At 67.2% G+C, this 13,479-nt stretch overlaps 1 protein-coding gene across 3 annotated transcripts in view; it reads right to left on the bottom strand.

The window, feature by feature from the left end:
- Nucleotides 1-11,302, bottom strand: part of LOC115338038 (dedicator of cytokinesis protein 2-like) — an 83,246-nt gene extending 71,944 nt beyond the window's left edge. The window contains exons 1-16 of one of the 3 annotated variants that reach the window (XM_041121839.1): nucleotides 11,046-11,302; nucleotides 8,853-8,936; nucleotides 8,609-8,649; nucleotides 8,360-8,415; nucleotides 8,163-8,259; nucleotides 7,934-8,082; nucleotides 7,331-7,466; nucleotides 7,030-7,184; nucleotides 6,118-6,199; nucleotides 4,824-4,959; nucleotides 3,202-3,277; nucleotides 2,636-2,715; nucleotides 2,014-2,139; nucleotides 1,772-1,896; nucleotides 790-888; nucleotides 153-225 (exon numbers count right to left, since the gene is read on the bottom strand). In XM_041121839.1, coding sequence (XP_040977773.1) covers nucleotides 153-225; nucleotides 790-888; nucleotides 1,772-1,896; nucleotides 2,014-2,139; nucleotides 2,636-2,715; nucleotides 3,202-3,277; nucleotides 4,824-4,959; nucleotides 6,118-6,199; nucleotides 7,030-7,184; nucleotides 7,331-7,466; nucleotides 7,934-8,082; nucleotides 8,163-8,259; nucleotides 8,360-8,415; nucleotides 8,609-8,649; nucleotides 8,853-8,936; nucleotides 11,046-11,088 — 1,558 coding nt within the window. In that variant the 5' untranslated portion in view covers nucleotides 11,089-11,302. The remainder of the gene's footprint in view (nucleotides 1-152; nucleotides 226-789; nucleotides 889-1,771; nucleotides 1,897-2,013; nucleotides 2,140-2,635; nucleotides 2,716-3,201; nucleotides 3,278-4,823; nucleotides 4,960-6,117; nucleotides 6,200-7,029; nucleotides 7,185-7,330; nucleotides 7,467-7,933; nucleotides 8,083-8,162; nucleotides 8,260-8,359; nucleotides 8,416-8,608; nucleotides 8,650-8,852; nucleotides 8,937-11,045) is intronic. The other 2 variants (XM_041121838.1, XM_030006456.2) reach the window with 2 other exon arrangements.
- Nucleotides 11,303-13,479: the final 2,177 nt, after the last annotated feature.

The raw sequence follows: 13,479 nt of genomic DNA on the forward strand, positions 1-13,479 counted from the left end.
GCATCCCTGGTGTATCCCCGCACGGTGCGAGACGAGGGCCGCTCACGGGGCCCTTCTGTTCCTGCAGCCCCTGAGCTGCAGGCAGCCCACGTCCATCACAGACCTTGCTGGGAACGTTAGCAGAGGAAGACCTGGAGAAAGGAGATACTTACAGTCGCTGGAGGAGCGATGCCGGAAGGTGAATCTCAAGTGGGTCTTGTGGACATCTTCAATGGGAACAGCAATCTGAGAGAGAAAACGTGTACCCGCGTGAGGACAGGAGGGCGCGGGCTGGGTGACCTGCCTGGCCAAGACGCCTTTGTGCTTGGGCAAAGGCTGTGCTGAACTTTCAGTTCAAATCCAAACCCACATGCTTTCCTTTCAATTAATGAGGCTGAATTGGAGACACAGGTGGCTGTGCAGGGCTGGCGGTGTACATCCATGAGCCCGCAGGGAGAGGCAGGAGCAATGCAGGAGCACCGCCGGCGATGCAGCACACTCGGAGCCATGGCCCCAGCACTGCTCGTCAGCAGGGGCAGTGGACATCGCCCCCCTGCTGCAGGTCACCCTGGGTCTCCATCCAGGGGTCGAGCCATGACACCAGCAGCTTCTCCCATCCTCCCTGAGCCAGGGAACTTTGCCCCTTGAAAAGCCAACCCTGGCAGGGAGTCCTCCTCCAGCGGCTTGGTGCTGCTGCGCAGGAGGAGCGAGGGACACAGCCTCAGAGGGACACAGCCTCGGGGGGTCACAGCCTCGGGGGTCACAGCCCCAGTCCCACCTCAGCCCCCGTGCCCTGAGGCTCATACAGACCTTCACCGTCTCCATCCACCGCTGGTGCCGCTGCTGGTAGTAGACCACAGAGCGGTACTCACTCGCCGGTTTGTCCCCCGCACCGTGGTAAATCACGTTCTGCGGAGAGGGCAGCAGCAGAAGAGTCACTTCATGGTCAGATCAAATAAACTCAAAGGGCTGAAGAATTTTGCATCCCCTGCTAACCCGGGCTAGCCCCTGAGCGGTCCAGCCCCGCTGAGCAGCTCTCCCCAAGCCCAAGCTCCCCTGGCACAGGTGCCCCTTTACAACAACTCAGCTGGTGTGGGGACATCTTTCCAACTGTCCCTTCCCAGTCAGGCTCAGAGGGGCAGCAGAAGGCTTCCCCATCCCCATCCCCGTCCTCTCCACCTCTGCCAGGCTTGGTGCAGCCTCTGAAGGGAGCCAGCAAGGGACACGCAGCCCCCTGGGGCACGGTCACAGCTTGCCTTTGTTGCCCTGTGGGAAGGGCATTATCAGGGAGGGAGAAGGAGGTGGGGGCTGCGCCCCTGGACCAGCTCAGTGGGACCCTCAGCATTCACAGCTTGTTCTCCAGGGGCCAGGTGAGAACTGCATTTGAAATGAAAGCAGATACCCCAAAGAAAGAGACAAGGCAACAGCCAGTCCTGGGGCAGGGGAAACTGAGTCTGAGCCTCCCACCATCCTCCTGGCAACCCTCCCAGCTCCTTCCCCCTCCTCCTCTCCCAGGGATGGAAAGCTGGGACACCCCACACCCGGGGGCCTCCAGAGGTGGCCAGGGGTTCAGGCTGTCCCCAAGGGAGGACAATTTTCTCTCTATCCCTGCCCACCACTTTCCCAGATCTTTATTCTAAAGGGCAGCTTCAAGGGCTCCAGTAGCCAAAGAGGCTATTCCAGCTGGTTTGTGCTGGCACCAACACTGGCACCAGCATGCTACGGAGCTGCTGCCTCTACGCAAGGTGGGGTGATGCGGGGGAAAGTCCCTTGCCCCAGGGCTGATCCGTACCTGCACCACACTGCCCGACTCGTCACAGACGCACACTGTCACTTCCACATTCTTCTGTGTCTTCTTGTTCCCCTTGTCAAACTCGCCCTGCACCAGTGTCAGGTAGATGTCGTTCCTGACGTCTCCTGGTGGGACAGCCCTGTCAGCGAGGCTGGGTCCCCTCTGCAGCAGGGCACCCTGTAACCCCACACTGGGACCCCCAGACACCATCCAGGGATGGTGCAATCCACCACCCTGCTTGCCTGGCATGATGACCTCTGGGTAGCCCAGCTTGCGTGCCACCACCGTGCTGCGGTCCACAAGGTGGGGATGGTCCTTTCGCACTTGGCTCAGGTCTCCCCAGAGCATCTTCAGGGACACCCAGAATCCTGCCAGGACAGAGTGTGGGACATCGGCCCCATGGCCCGTGCCAGCTCAGCACGAGCTGTGCCATGCTGGACCAGGCTGCCGGACAGCCACACGTACTGCGGAAGCGGCTGCCCCTTCCTGGGCTCAGCCCCAGGTGCATTTGGGTGGGTGGTCATTCCCAGTGACCCCGCATGGCTCCGATCCCAATTGCTGGGACAATTCACACACTGAGCCCTGGACACACCCAGGATCAAACTCGCTGCGGTTTTTCAATGGGTGACAGTGTGCAAGAGCCTGGGGGAGGCAGCAAGAGGGGGCCCACGGTCGGCCAGGGACCAGAGTGAGCCGCTGGACCCTGCAAGGACTGGCATGAGGGGGCTGCGCCAGCGTGGAGGCCGGGGGCAGCCGGGGACCCCGAGCACAAGCAGCAGCAGGAGGGAAACGCAGGATGAGCCAGGGAGGGGTCTCACCCCTGCAGAGTGGGCACGCAGGGCAGGGGGGATGCAGGGGTTCTACCTTGTCCCTTGTGGTTGATGTCCTTCCCCTCCACCGCTTTCCTGATCATGTTGTGAAGAAAATCATTGTCAGCAGCTGCCCTGCAAACACCAGAGTGGGGCGATTCAGAGGAGCTCCACGCCGGGTGCACACGGAGAACCCCACACGGCTGCTCCCCATGGCCAGGCACTGACCGCCAGCAAACCAAACAGCAACCCAGATCCCACTGCAGCTACCCAACTGGCTGGCCTCCAGCCCGCCGGGAAAGAGGTGCAGGACAGCATCCACAGCAGACCTGGGACCCTGAGCATGCGTGTGCCCTGAGGGGCCGGGAGGCAGAGCTCCGGCAGGGCTTTGGTATCTCTGAGTATGTCACTATGCATAGAAAAACCCCTTTTCTAACCTCACTGAGGTCCCAGACCTGATGACATCATGTCCCAAGGATCCACAGTCCCTTTGCAAAGCCACATTTAACGGAAAAATCTCTTTGATCCTGACACCTCTTGCCCCCTCACAGCTGCTGTCCCCATGCCAGCCAGGCCCACAGAGGCTGCCCCCCTGCCCGCTGCCGGCCCCGTGGGACTTACAAGTGCACGGGGATGAAGTACTGCTTGTCCTCGTCGCTCTCGCACTTCCCCTTGGTGATGTCCGTGATGTCCATCACTGCAGCAGCACAGAGGCAGCAGCGTGGGGCGGCTGCCACGGGCACCAGCAGCCCCAGCCCCCAGCGCCAGAGCCCTCCATGCCAAATCCTCCCGGGACCAGCACCCAGGACAGTTTTGTCCCATCCTGCAGCCACCACTTCACCTGTGCCCCCAGCACTGACCCTGCTGTGCCCAGGCAATGTGCTCCACAGGGATGTCCTCGTGCCCCACCGAGACCCCTCTGCCACCCCGTGCCAGACAGACCTGAGCTGCATGGGGCTCTCAGCAGAGAGAAACCCTGCGCCCACATGGCTCTGTGGCGGACGGATGTGTTGCCAACATGGGCTGGTACCTGGCATCCCGGCACAGCTCACCCCTGGGAAACGCTCCCAGGGGGTCTGCAGCAGCACCAGCATCAGCCCTCAGTGCAGGGAAGGGTCCCGTGCTGGCGCACAGCCCAAAGGCCGCCCACCCCTTGGGCTCTTCTCTCCTCACCCTGCACTTCTCCAGCTGCCGCAGGGCAGAGCTGGCTGCTCAGGGCTCGCACCACACATCCAGCATCCCCTCCAGCTGTGCGCCTCTGGGGAACAGCATGCAGAGATGGTGCAGCCACCAACCGGACAGTCACCACAGCTGATCTCAGAGCTCCGGGGCAGATTTTGGCCAAAATAAGCCATACCCAGAACCTCTCCGTCAGCCACAGACAAAGGGTTTGACACAGGACGGACAGGGCACCACAGAGTGGGCACCAGGATGATCCATCTGGCTCCTCCTCAAGGACACGCTCAGCCCGGCACACAATTAGCCACCAATATGTTCATAATTCACCTGGTAATTTCTCTGTGGCTGAGGTCCTAGCACACGCTACTTAACCAAGTAAAGTCAATAATTTCCTAGCAAGCCCATCCGATGGGGATCAATACCCAAAGCAGGACCATGGGTCAAGGCAGAGCGGGGGGAGCTCCCTGCTCCGCTGGGGACAGGCACCATGGAGGGGCCAGGGCTGCTCCCAGTGGCACCTCCAGCAGCGCCAGGCTGGATGTCCCCCAGTCCCTCTCCTCTGCTGGGGCGGGTGCATTGCATCCCTATCGGCCCCGCAGCCCAGGTAGGGCAGGGCCAGCCCGTGGGGGACAACACGAGGGTGGCCAGGGGAAATGCTTGGCTCCGGCTGTCGTGGGAGCAGGGAGCCAAGGCTTTCCCAGCTGCCAGAGCAGCCATGCCAGGTCCCTCCCCACACCCCAGCACCAGGCTCGCATGGGAAAGGCCCTGCGCCACCATGGGGGGTTGTGGGTCTGGCTGGAGAGGGGGAGAGAGGGCAGCGAGCTCAGGGCGATGCGGCAAGTGCAGCCGTGCAGAGGCAAGTGAGGGTTGGGGTCCATGTGTGGGGTTGGGGGCTGCATGGCCAGAGGCAGGAGCAGCCCTGGGGTGTTGCTGCCCCAAACCACTGCACCCCACGGCCAGCAAGCCTCATGGAGCCCGGTGGCCAAGAGGTGGGTGCCGGGGGTGCTGGCGCGGGCAGCGCTGGGGGGTCTCCTCCTGGCACCCATGGCAGACCCTGCTCTCACCTGAGATGCCAAAGGGCCTCCGGAGGCCCGTGCTGAGCTTGCGGCTGTAGGTCTCCCGGAGGTCCATGCGTCCCACCCGGATGATCTGGCACACCAGGAAAAGCCTCTCCCGCTTCAGGTCTTTGCTGCCCAGGTCCTGGGGGGGGGACAGGGTCTGCATGAGCCGGGCATCGGCAGCACCGCGCGGGGATGCGCCTCTGCCGGCGCCAGGTGACCGCAGGGTGCCCGGGGCTGTGCAGGAGGATGAACCAGCAGGTGCAGAGCCAGCACAGGTCCCTGCTCCTGGCATCCCAGCTCTGCCTTCAGAAGCCAGGGAGTCCCCCTGCTGCTGTGCCCCGCAGAGGGGCTCGGCTGGAAGGCATGCAGCCCCGCTGCCCCAGGGAGCCTGGGGTTTCTGTGCGCCCCAGGCAGCTCTGAGCCTGAGGGATGGGGACAATGCTGGGGCTGGTGGAGACCGATGGCCCCACGGGGCACCCATAGCCCAGGCTGTGCAGCCAAGGGGGGCACGCTGCCCTGGGAGGGAGCAGGTGTGACGCGGTGTAGGGCTTGGTGGGGTGGCCACAGGCCCCAGGTCCAGGCACCCTGGGGGGGGGGCGAGGTCCCATGGGTGCTGCCCCTGCATGAGAACCTTCCTGCAGGGCTGCGGCACAGAGCAGCGTCACACCGCAGCGCACAGGGATGCGCGGCCGATGCCAGCAACGGGCAGGGGTCAGAGGTGGGCGAGAGCCGGGGGAGCTGGACCGCGGGGGCTAGAAGTGCTGATGCTGCTCATTAGCATTGATTTTCCCAGCTCATCTGCATATCGATGGCTCCGCTTGGGCCGTCCTGAGGGTCAGCTCAGCTCTGCTGGTGCAGCGGGAAAAATGCTGGATCAGCAGGCGTTGCCTGCGCCTCCGCCCGCCCACGACAAGGGACCGCTGAGCTGGGCTGTGGGTGAGGGATGGAGCGAAGATGGGGGCACAGGCACCCCAACAGCACCAACAACCCAGGACCTGGGAGGGGAGGCCGTGAGGGGCAGCCCCACAGCGGGCGCCCACATTCCAGCGTCAGGACTGGGGTCTGCACTGGAGCCACAGGGCTGGCTGGGCTGGGGGCACGGGAGAAATGAGCAGCAGGGAGGAGCGGGGATTCAGCTGCTCGGAGGTGGCACGGGCTGCGGCGGGGCCTTGGGAGCCCCATGCATGGTGCTGGATGCATCCCAAATGCTGCACGAAGGGGGGGCACCTCTGCAGGCAGCGGGGAGGGGAGGAGGCGCAGGCAGCAGCAGCGCTGCTCCCGAGGGGTCTGCGCTCACCGTAAAGACGGCCTTGAGGTTGTTGAGCAGCTCGATGTCCTGGGGGACCCCCGTGCTGGCCCAGCGGATCACGTAGTTCTCGCTGCGAGGGGAAGGCGAGGGGGTGAGGAGCTGGCGGCAGGGGCCGGGCACCAGGACAGCAGAGCTGGAGCTCAGCATGTCCCTGCGCAGCAGGGGTCCAGCCAGGCAGAGGCTGCCGGCAAGCAGCCCACGAGCAAACACCACGACATGGGCTGGAGTGCTTCGGCCACAGGCAGGGTGCTGCTCAGGCCGGGTTTGCGTGCCCGGCCGCTGCCGGCTCCCACCGTGCAGACCCCTTGTCTGACCAGTGGCCCCAGTTGCAGCACGCAAACTGGCCCAGCCTGGCCCAGTCTGGCCATCCCCAGCAGCAGCAGCTTGCAGGCACTCTGAGCACATCAGCTCACCGGTCCCTTGCACGGGGCCACGCTGCGCGTACCGGGGTCTGGTGGGGGCTGAGCCGGCATTTGCCTGTCGCGGGAAGATCAGTACAGGGCAGCATGCCACAGCATACCCCTGATGGGCCACAACACGTTGGGCACGCACCACACCAGGCAGGAAAAGCCACAGGCAGTCCCACGGGATGTGACTGCAATGCCTTGCACACTGCCAACAAACCCTCCCGCTCTGGAAGAGACAACCCTGCAGGAAGGGACGTGCCTCTTTTCCCCCAGTGAGACGCGCCGGCTCGTGCCAAGCTGGGCAGGCAGCTGGGCTGGACAGGATGGGTGGCCAGGGGCTCAGGGATGGGCAATGGGGTATGAAGGGGCAGGGGCTGCCCTGCAAAGTGGGGACAAGACTGGAGACGCTGCATGGAGTGGCAGGACGGGCACCCGGCCGAGCCGGCGGCAAGGGTCGGGCAGCAGGGCCGGTCCTGCACCGCTGGGGCCCCACCTGATCATGCGCTGCTCGCCGGGGTCGTACAGCGCCATAAGGAGCTGCGCCTCCTCGCCGATGTTGCAGACGAAGTTGCGCATGCAGAGGTAGAGGCTGTGGGAGGGTGAAGCTGCCAGGCGGGTGCTGCAGCCCAGCGCGCTCTGCTGCGGGCTCTGTGGGGCACGAGGTCACTCAGCCCCATGGCTCAGCCCCACGGCTCAGCCCCACGGCACGGCCCCTGGCATGGCATGGCCGCACGTGGGGCAGCAGGCTCTCGTCACAGAGGGGTCAGCATGCCGGGGCTGGGGCTGGTTCTCACCGTCTCCTCCTGGATGCGCTGTGTGATGGTCTGCGCAGCCTTCTTGTGCGCCTGGAAGAGGCTGATGATGCTGGTTCTGTCAGGGTCCAGGATGTTTTCATCCTCATCCCGCACCACCAGGTCCAGCGCGAGGATCCTGCGGAGGCCGGGATAGGGTGAGGCAGGACCCGGCGCTCAGCTGGGCCGGAGGGACATGGGTCTGTTCATCCCACCGGGACCCGCCTGCCCTTGCATGCGCACAGGCTGGCATGGGGTCTGAGGGTGCCGGCATGGTGTGGGGGCAGGACAGATCCCAATGGGTCCTGGTCAGCAGCAGAGCCCTAGCAAGGGGACAAGAGCCGGACAGCACCAGTGACGCTCTCCTGCCCCAGCAAGGGCTCATCGGTGATAGCCCTTGGCTAGGTGGCTTGCACACCCACCAGCATGCTCACTGTCCTTGGCCATCACCGGACAGCCAGCCAGGACACCGGGGACACGGGGACAGCCAGCCAGGCCGGCAGGGACACTGCAGCATTGGGGCCGAGCATCCCTCAGCACCACGCAGTCTGTGCCTGGGGTGGGGGCAGATGCCCAGGCTCCCCCACGCTCCATCCCCGCTCTCACTTGTTGCCATAGTCGATCTTGCTGGTCACCTCCTTCTTGAGCTGCAGGAGCTCGTCCTTGGGCAGCGTCCCCGACAGCAGCTGCGAGCGCCGCTCCATCAGCTCATACATCATCTGCTTCACCTGCCGGTACCGCTCTGTCTGCCCTGCCTGCGGGCAGAAGCGCAGGGTCACTGTGCGCCCACGCTGGCCCCGGCCCCTCCAGCCCCCCCCCGGCCCCTGGCCCTCACCACGTAGAGCTGCTTCCAGATGGTGGCCCACTCCCGCAGCGTGGTGGTGATCTCCTGCACCATGGGCATCTCGGCAGGGATCACGCTCTCCTCCGCCCTGGGGAGAGGTGCAGGGAGCCCTGGAGCCCCGCGGCACCGCACGGGCCCCCACGCCGGGCAGGCAGATGGGTCCCAACCTGCCCGTGCCCAGTACCTACCCTCTGCGCTCCACCACGGCGCCCTTCAGGTGGATGAGCGAGGCCGGGAAGATGCCCTGGGGGATCCGGAGCCGTCAGAACCCGCGGACCAGGCTGGGCAGGAGACAGCCCTCCCCGGGGGGCTACCTGCCCTGGGACCGAGGGTCCCACAGAGGGTCCCACCCTGGCAATGCCACAGGGGTAGGGCAAACCGCCGGCCGTACCCGCACCCCCACACACGCAGCGACCCCCCAGCAGCCCCTCACCTACCCGGGCAGCCCTGTTCCTGAGCGAGTACCCGCGGTACCAGCCTGCAAGGGGAGGGAAGGGGATGCCGTCAGCCGGGCTCAGGGACCCGACAGCCCGCGGCAGGGCAGGGCTGGGTGCCTGCCAGCAGCACGGCCAAGAGAGGGTGCACGAAGCCCCAACGTCAGGGTGCAGCCGGGTCCCCAGCCCGACCTCTCCCCGGCAGGGGACAGCGTGGGGTCTGGCCAGGGCTGCCGGACCCCCTTACCCTCGGAGGCCTGCAGGATGTGCACCGTCTCCCCGATCTGCAGCGGGAGGTGATGCTCGCTGGTGCGCGGGAAGTTCCACACGGCTGTGGGGAGAGGGTGCGGGAGCCGTGAGTAGGGGTCTCTCACCCAGCCCCCCCTCACCAGCACGGACCCCCCAGGCCATGTGCACCTGCCCCCTTCAGGGCAGCGTGCCCCATGGCCAGCCTCACCACGGGAAGCAGAGCCACCTCAACCAGCATCGCTCACCCCCAAAAGATGGTGCAGAGTCCCAACCCCACACAAACGGCGTGAGACCCCTGCACAGGTGCAGTGCGAGGCAGAGGAGCACCGGCCACAGTGGAGCAGGGGTGGGGAGGGGACCCTGGACCCCTGCACAGGTGCAGTGCGAGGCAGAGGAGCACCGGCCACAGTGGAGCAGGGGTGGGGAGGGGACCCTGGACCCCAGGAGAGCCGCAACACAGCCCGCACGGTGCTGGGCACAGCAGGAGCCATTACCAGGAACCCTCCTCCAGCACAGGAGGTCCCTTGCCCGGCGACCTCCCCATCACACTGCCTGCCAGCCGCACGGGCCCTAGCGAGTGCTGAGCCCGGTGGTCCCGCTCCCACCGCAAGCAGCGCAGGGAGGCAAGCACTAGCCAAGCCCCCACCCGGAGCGGCAGCACTGCCCACCCGGGGCTGGCAGCTCGGGGGGGCACGCAGGCCAGTCCCTGGGGACAGTGGGAGCCGGTGGCAGGAGGAGTGGCGCGGCAGGGGGGGCTGGCAGCAGGGGGGGAGCCAGGCAGCAGGAGCGCAGGAGCTCGCTGGCGGCCAGACACTTCCTGCTGCAGCACGGGCTGCACCGGGCCAGGCTGCGGTTAGTCCTGCCGCTATTTCTGGTCCTGGGGACAGTGACAGCTCTGTCTGGTGGAGGCAGCCCTGGCTTGGCCCCAGGACCGGCCGCACCCTGCACAGGGGGACAGTCCCCTGCAGACATGTCTGCACCCAGGGGGTCCCTGCTGGGGCACTGCCTGTGCCCACTACCAGCCCCGGCCAGGGCCAGCTCATACTGCAACGCCCCCAGACCCACAGGGCTCATCGGGACCCCTCGTGCTGGACCCAGCACACCTTGCAGCACTGGGAGCCCTGAGGTCCCACAGGACCCCTCCTGCCACCCTGCCTTCCACACAAGGACCCTGAGCCAGCCTGGACCAGCAGCCGGCCCGGGCTCGCTCCCCTTCAGCCCCTTCCTACCCCCCAGGCACCAGCTGGGCCACGCTTCCTCGCAGGACTGTTAACACCCGTCAGGCACAAGCAGGAGCTGAGCCGAGACCCTGCTCGCAGTGCTGCCCAGGACCCCGCAGGGGCTCAGCCCTTGCTCCTGGTGCTGCCAGCAGTGCAAGTGGAGGGCGCAGGAAACGGCCCCGGCCAGAAATGGGAAGAGGCGCAGGGCTGCAAGGGCCAGCATGGGGCGCAGGGAACGTGTGCTTGCACGGGGGCTGGGGCTGGCACGGGGAGCCTGAGCTGGGGGTGGTGCAGGGAACGGAGCTGCCCAGGGCTTTGCCGTCACCAATGCAGAGGCTGGGAGCAAAGCCCCAGCCGGGACCTGGAGCAAATTACAGTGGTGGCTCTGGGCTCCCCCACGCACCTCCCTGAGAGCAGGTCATGCTAACGATTCCTGTTAACAAGCTTGGGGTGGAGGCTTCTGCACTTCAACAGCCAGGCTGAGCCCAGACCCATAGCTCAGAGGGGAGGGCCAGATCCCCAGTACTCTGCCCCCATCCTCTCCCAGCATCAGCCATGCTCAGCCTCTGGGCGTATGGGTCCCGCTGACACCTGCCCTGCTCAGCCCCCTGTCCCCTGGGCCGCCCATCACCAGCCCTGCAGCCCCCTGCTGACCCCCTGTTCATTCCTGCACCCACCAGCCCACACAGCACCAGCATCATGGGGACCCGGCGCCCACCTTGCGCCACGGAGCATCGCTGCCCACCTCACCCAGCCTGGCACCACCGGTGCCGTTCACCTCACAGACCCTGCAGCCCGGCACCAAAACCCAGCCACCATCGCCCACCCCCCCTCTACAGCCCACTGCCGCAGGGTGACAGTCAGCGTCACCCCAGCCACGAGCACCCCGTCCCACCAGCCCCACACCCCTCTGCCAAGCTGGGGAGCCCAGTGGGGCCTGGTGCCTGCTCAGCCCCAAAGCCTGCACTCACCCACGCCATACTTCTCCTCCTTGGTGGGCAACCACGGGGCCATGGCCGGCTGTGCCGCGATCCCCAGGGCCCTGCGTGGGGCGGCTGCTGGTTCCTCCTGCCGCGCTCCCCAGGTCACGTGTATCTCACCGGCTTGTGCAAACCTCCGCTTCCTCAACACGCAGCTGGGCGCTGCAGGGACCCACCCGACCGCCCCTTGCCCCCCCACATGCTGGGGCTGGGGTGGTGGGGACAGAGCCCCCGGGACCCCACCACGCCGCCCACCCAGGGACCCGGGCTCGGGTGGGCCACTGGCCCTGCCCGCGGGGTGCGGTGGGGCTGCTGGCCCCGGGTGATGCTGTGGCACCGCAAGCCCCTCTGGCTGAGCACTGCTGCCAGAGCCCGGCAGCCAGCAGGACACGGGGCTGGAGCCCGGTGCACAGAGCAAGCGCAGCTCCAGCTGCCTCACGGCACAGGGAGCCACAGGGAGCCGTGCGCTCAGGCCAGCCACACCACTCCGGACCAGCACCGCCGGGACGAGGCCTCTGCCTCCCCAGCCAGGGCTGGCCTGTCCCTGTGCCTCGGTGCATAAGGCTTGGCAGCACGAATGCCGGTGCGGTGCACGGCTGCACCCAGGGCTCTGCGGGTCTGCACCGAGCCCTCTGCTCCCTGTGGCACCAGGACGGTGAGCGAAGCAACCGTTCAGTATCAACCACTTCCTTCCTCCTGCCTGCTGCAAACCCCGGCTGTCCGGCGCCCACAGGTCCACGGGGACTGGATGTTCATCCTCTGGTCCTGCTCAGCCCCAAGCCGGCACTGGCCAGGCCCTCTCCCCCTGCAAGGCCATGCTGCCCCAGGGCTCCCGGCCCCCCTGAGACCTGCTGCTGGCCTGCCACAACCAGGCTGCCGCTCTCGCAGTCTGAACCACTTCTCCATCGGCCCCTTCGAGGCAGCGTCGAGCTCCTTCCCTGCCCTGCCCACCTCCCCCTGCCAGCCTCAGCCTGCTCCAGGGACACTCCTGGGTGCAGCTCCCCATCCCACAGGTCAGCCCGGGCCCCACGGCAGACACCCCAGGCTCCAGGGCAGCCACCCCTGGCCCAAAGCCTGCTCCGGGCAGCCCTCACAGACTCTTCAGCCTGAGGAAGAGATGATGGAGGGGATGGGGAGCCCCAAGGGAAAGGGGGCTCAAGCAGGTTTGGGTGAGCCACCAGAGCTGGGCATACAGGGGAACCCAGGAGCAAGGAGGTGGCCGGGACAGTCTGAGGGCCCCAAACACAGAGGCTGTGGATGTGGCCTCTGCCCAGAGAGCTGGAGGGGATAACCCAGGGATCACCCCTCTGCCTGGGTGGTGGCACGGCGGCGTCCCCGGCCCAGGTGCCAACACCCGGCGCCTGCACAGCGCATTGGGGCAGAACACCGCAGCCCGTGGGCACTTGCCACGGGGCCGTGCCAGCGCTGAAGCCTGCGGTGGCGACCTTCAATGCAGGAGAGCTGCCGCCCGGAGCCGAGGTGCGAGGGCAGGAGCCGCAGCAGCCCCCATCCCCGGGCGGCAAAGGCCGGGATGTGCTGCCGGCTGCCCCGCCGTCGCCACTGTCCTGCCCGCGCCGGGGCTCGCAGCAGCGGGACGGCTGGGGCTGGGTCAAACAGCCGTTGCCGAGGCACGGACACGGGCGCACCGAGGCAGGCGCCGGGGTCGGCGGGTTTCTCTCAGAGCTGCGGGGGCAGAGCGGTAACCGCCGGCGGCTTCGGAGCTTCCCTTTCCGCCGGCAGCCGCGGTTCCCGGAGTGCGCTTTGCGCGGGCGGCTTCCCACGGCGGAGTCCCGGGGACCGCGCGGTCCCTGCCCGGCTCTGCCCCGGTGCCCGGTGCCCGCGGCCCCGGCCGTCCCGGCGGGAGTTCCGCGCTCGGGGGACGCGCCGGCCGGGCCGGGCTGTCGCGGGCCGTCTGCCGGTCTGGCAGCTCCACCTGCCGGTCCCCGCCGGGAGCCGCCGCGGGTCGAGGGCGCCCGGTTTGGGTGCAGGGTCCCGGGGACGGGATGCCCGGCACCGGGATGCCCGGCACGGGTACGGGATGCTCGGCGCGGGCATGGGATGCCCGGCAACGGGACGCCCGGCGCCGGTACGGGATGCTCGGCGGGGGGTCTCGGCACGCAGCCGCGCCCAGCACAGGACCGCGCACCCGGGACCCGGTGCGCCCAGCGGAAGGGCACCAGGCAGCCGCGGGGGAGCGGGCCGGGAAGCGCGGGGCTGAGGCCCGCGCTGCCGAGCACGGCCCCGTCCGACACACGGACCGCGGCCGGAGCCGGGAGCGCTCCCGGGGCAGCCGGGCGAGGCCCCCTTGCCGGGGTCGGGTCCTGGGCGGGGGGGGGGCTGCTCCGTGCAAACACACAGGGGCGGGCGGCGGGGCGGAGCCCGCGGGGAGAGGGGAGAGCGGGGGCGACGGAGCTGGGCACCGGGA

Source organism: Aquila chrysaetos, unplaced genomic scaffold (assembly GCF_900496995.4).
Source record: "Aquila chrysaetos chrysaetos unplaced genomic scaffold, bAquChr1.4, whole genome shotgun sequence".
NCBI classification, from domain to species: domain Eukaryota; kingdom Metazoa; phylum Chordata; class Aves; order Accipitriformes; family Accipitridae; genus Aquila; species Aquila chrysaetos.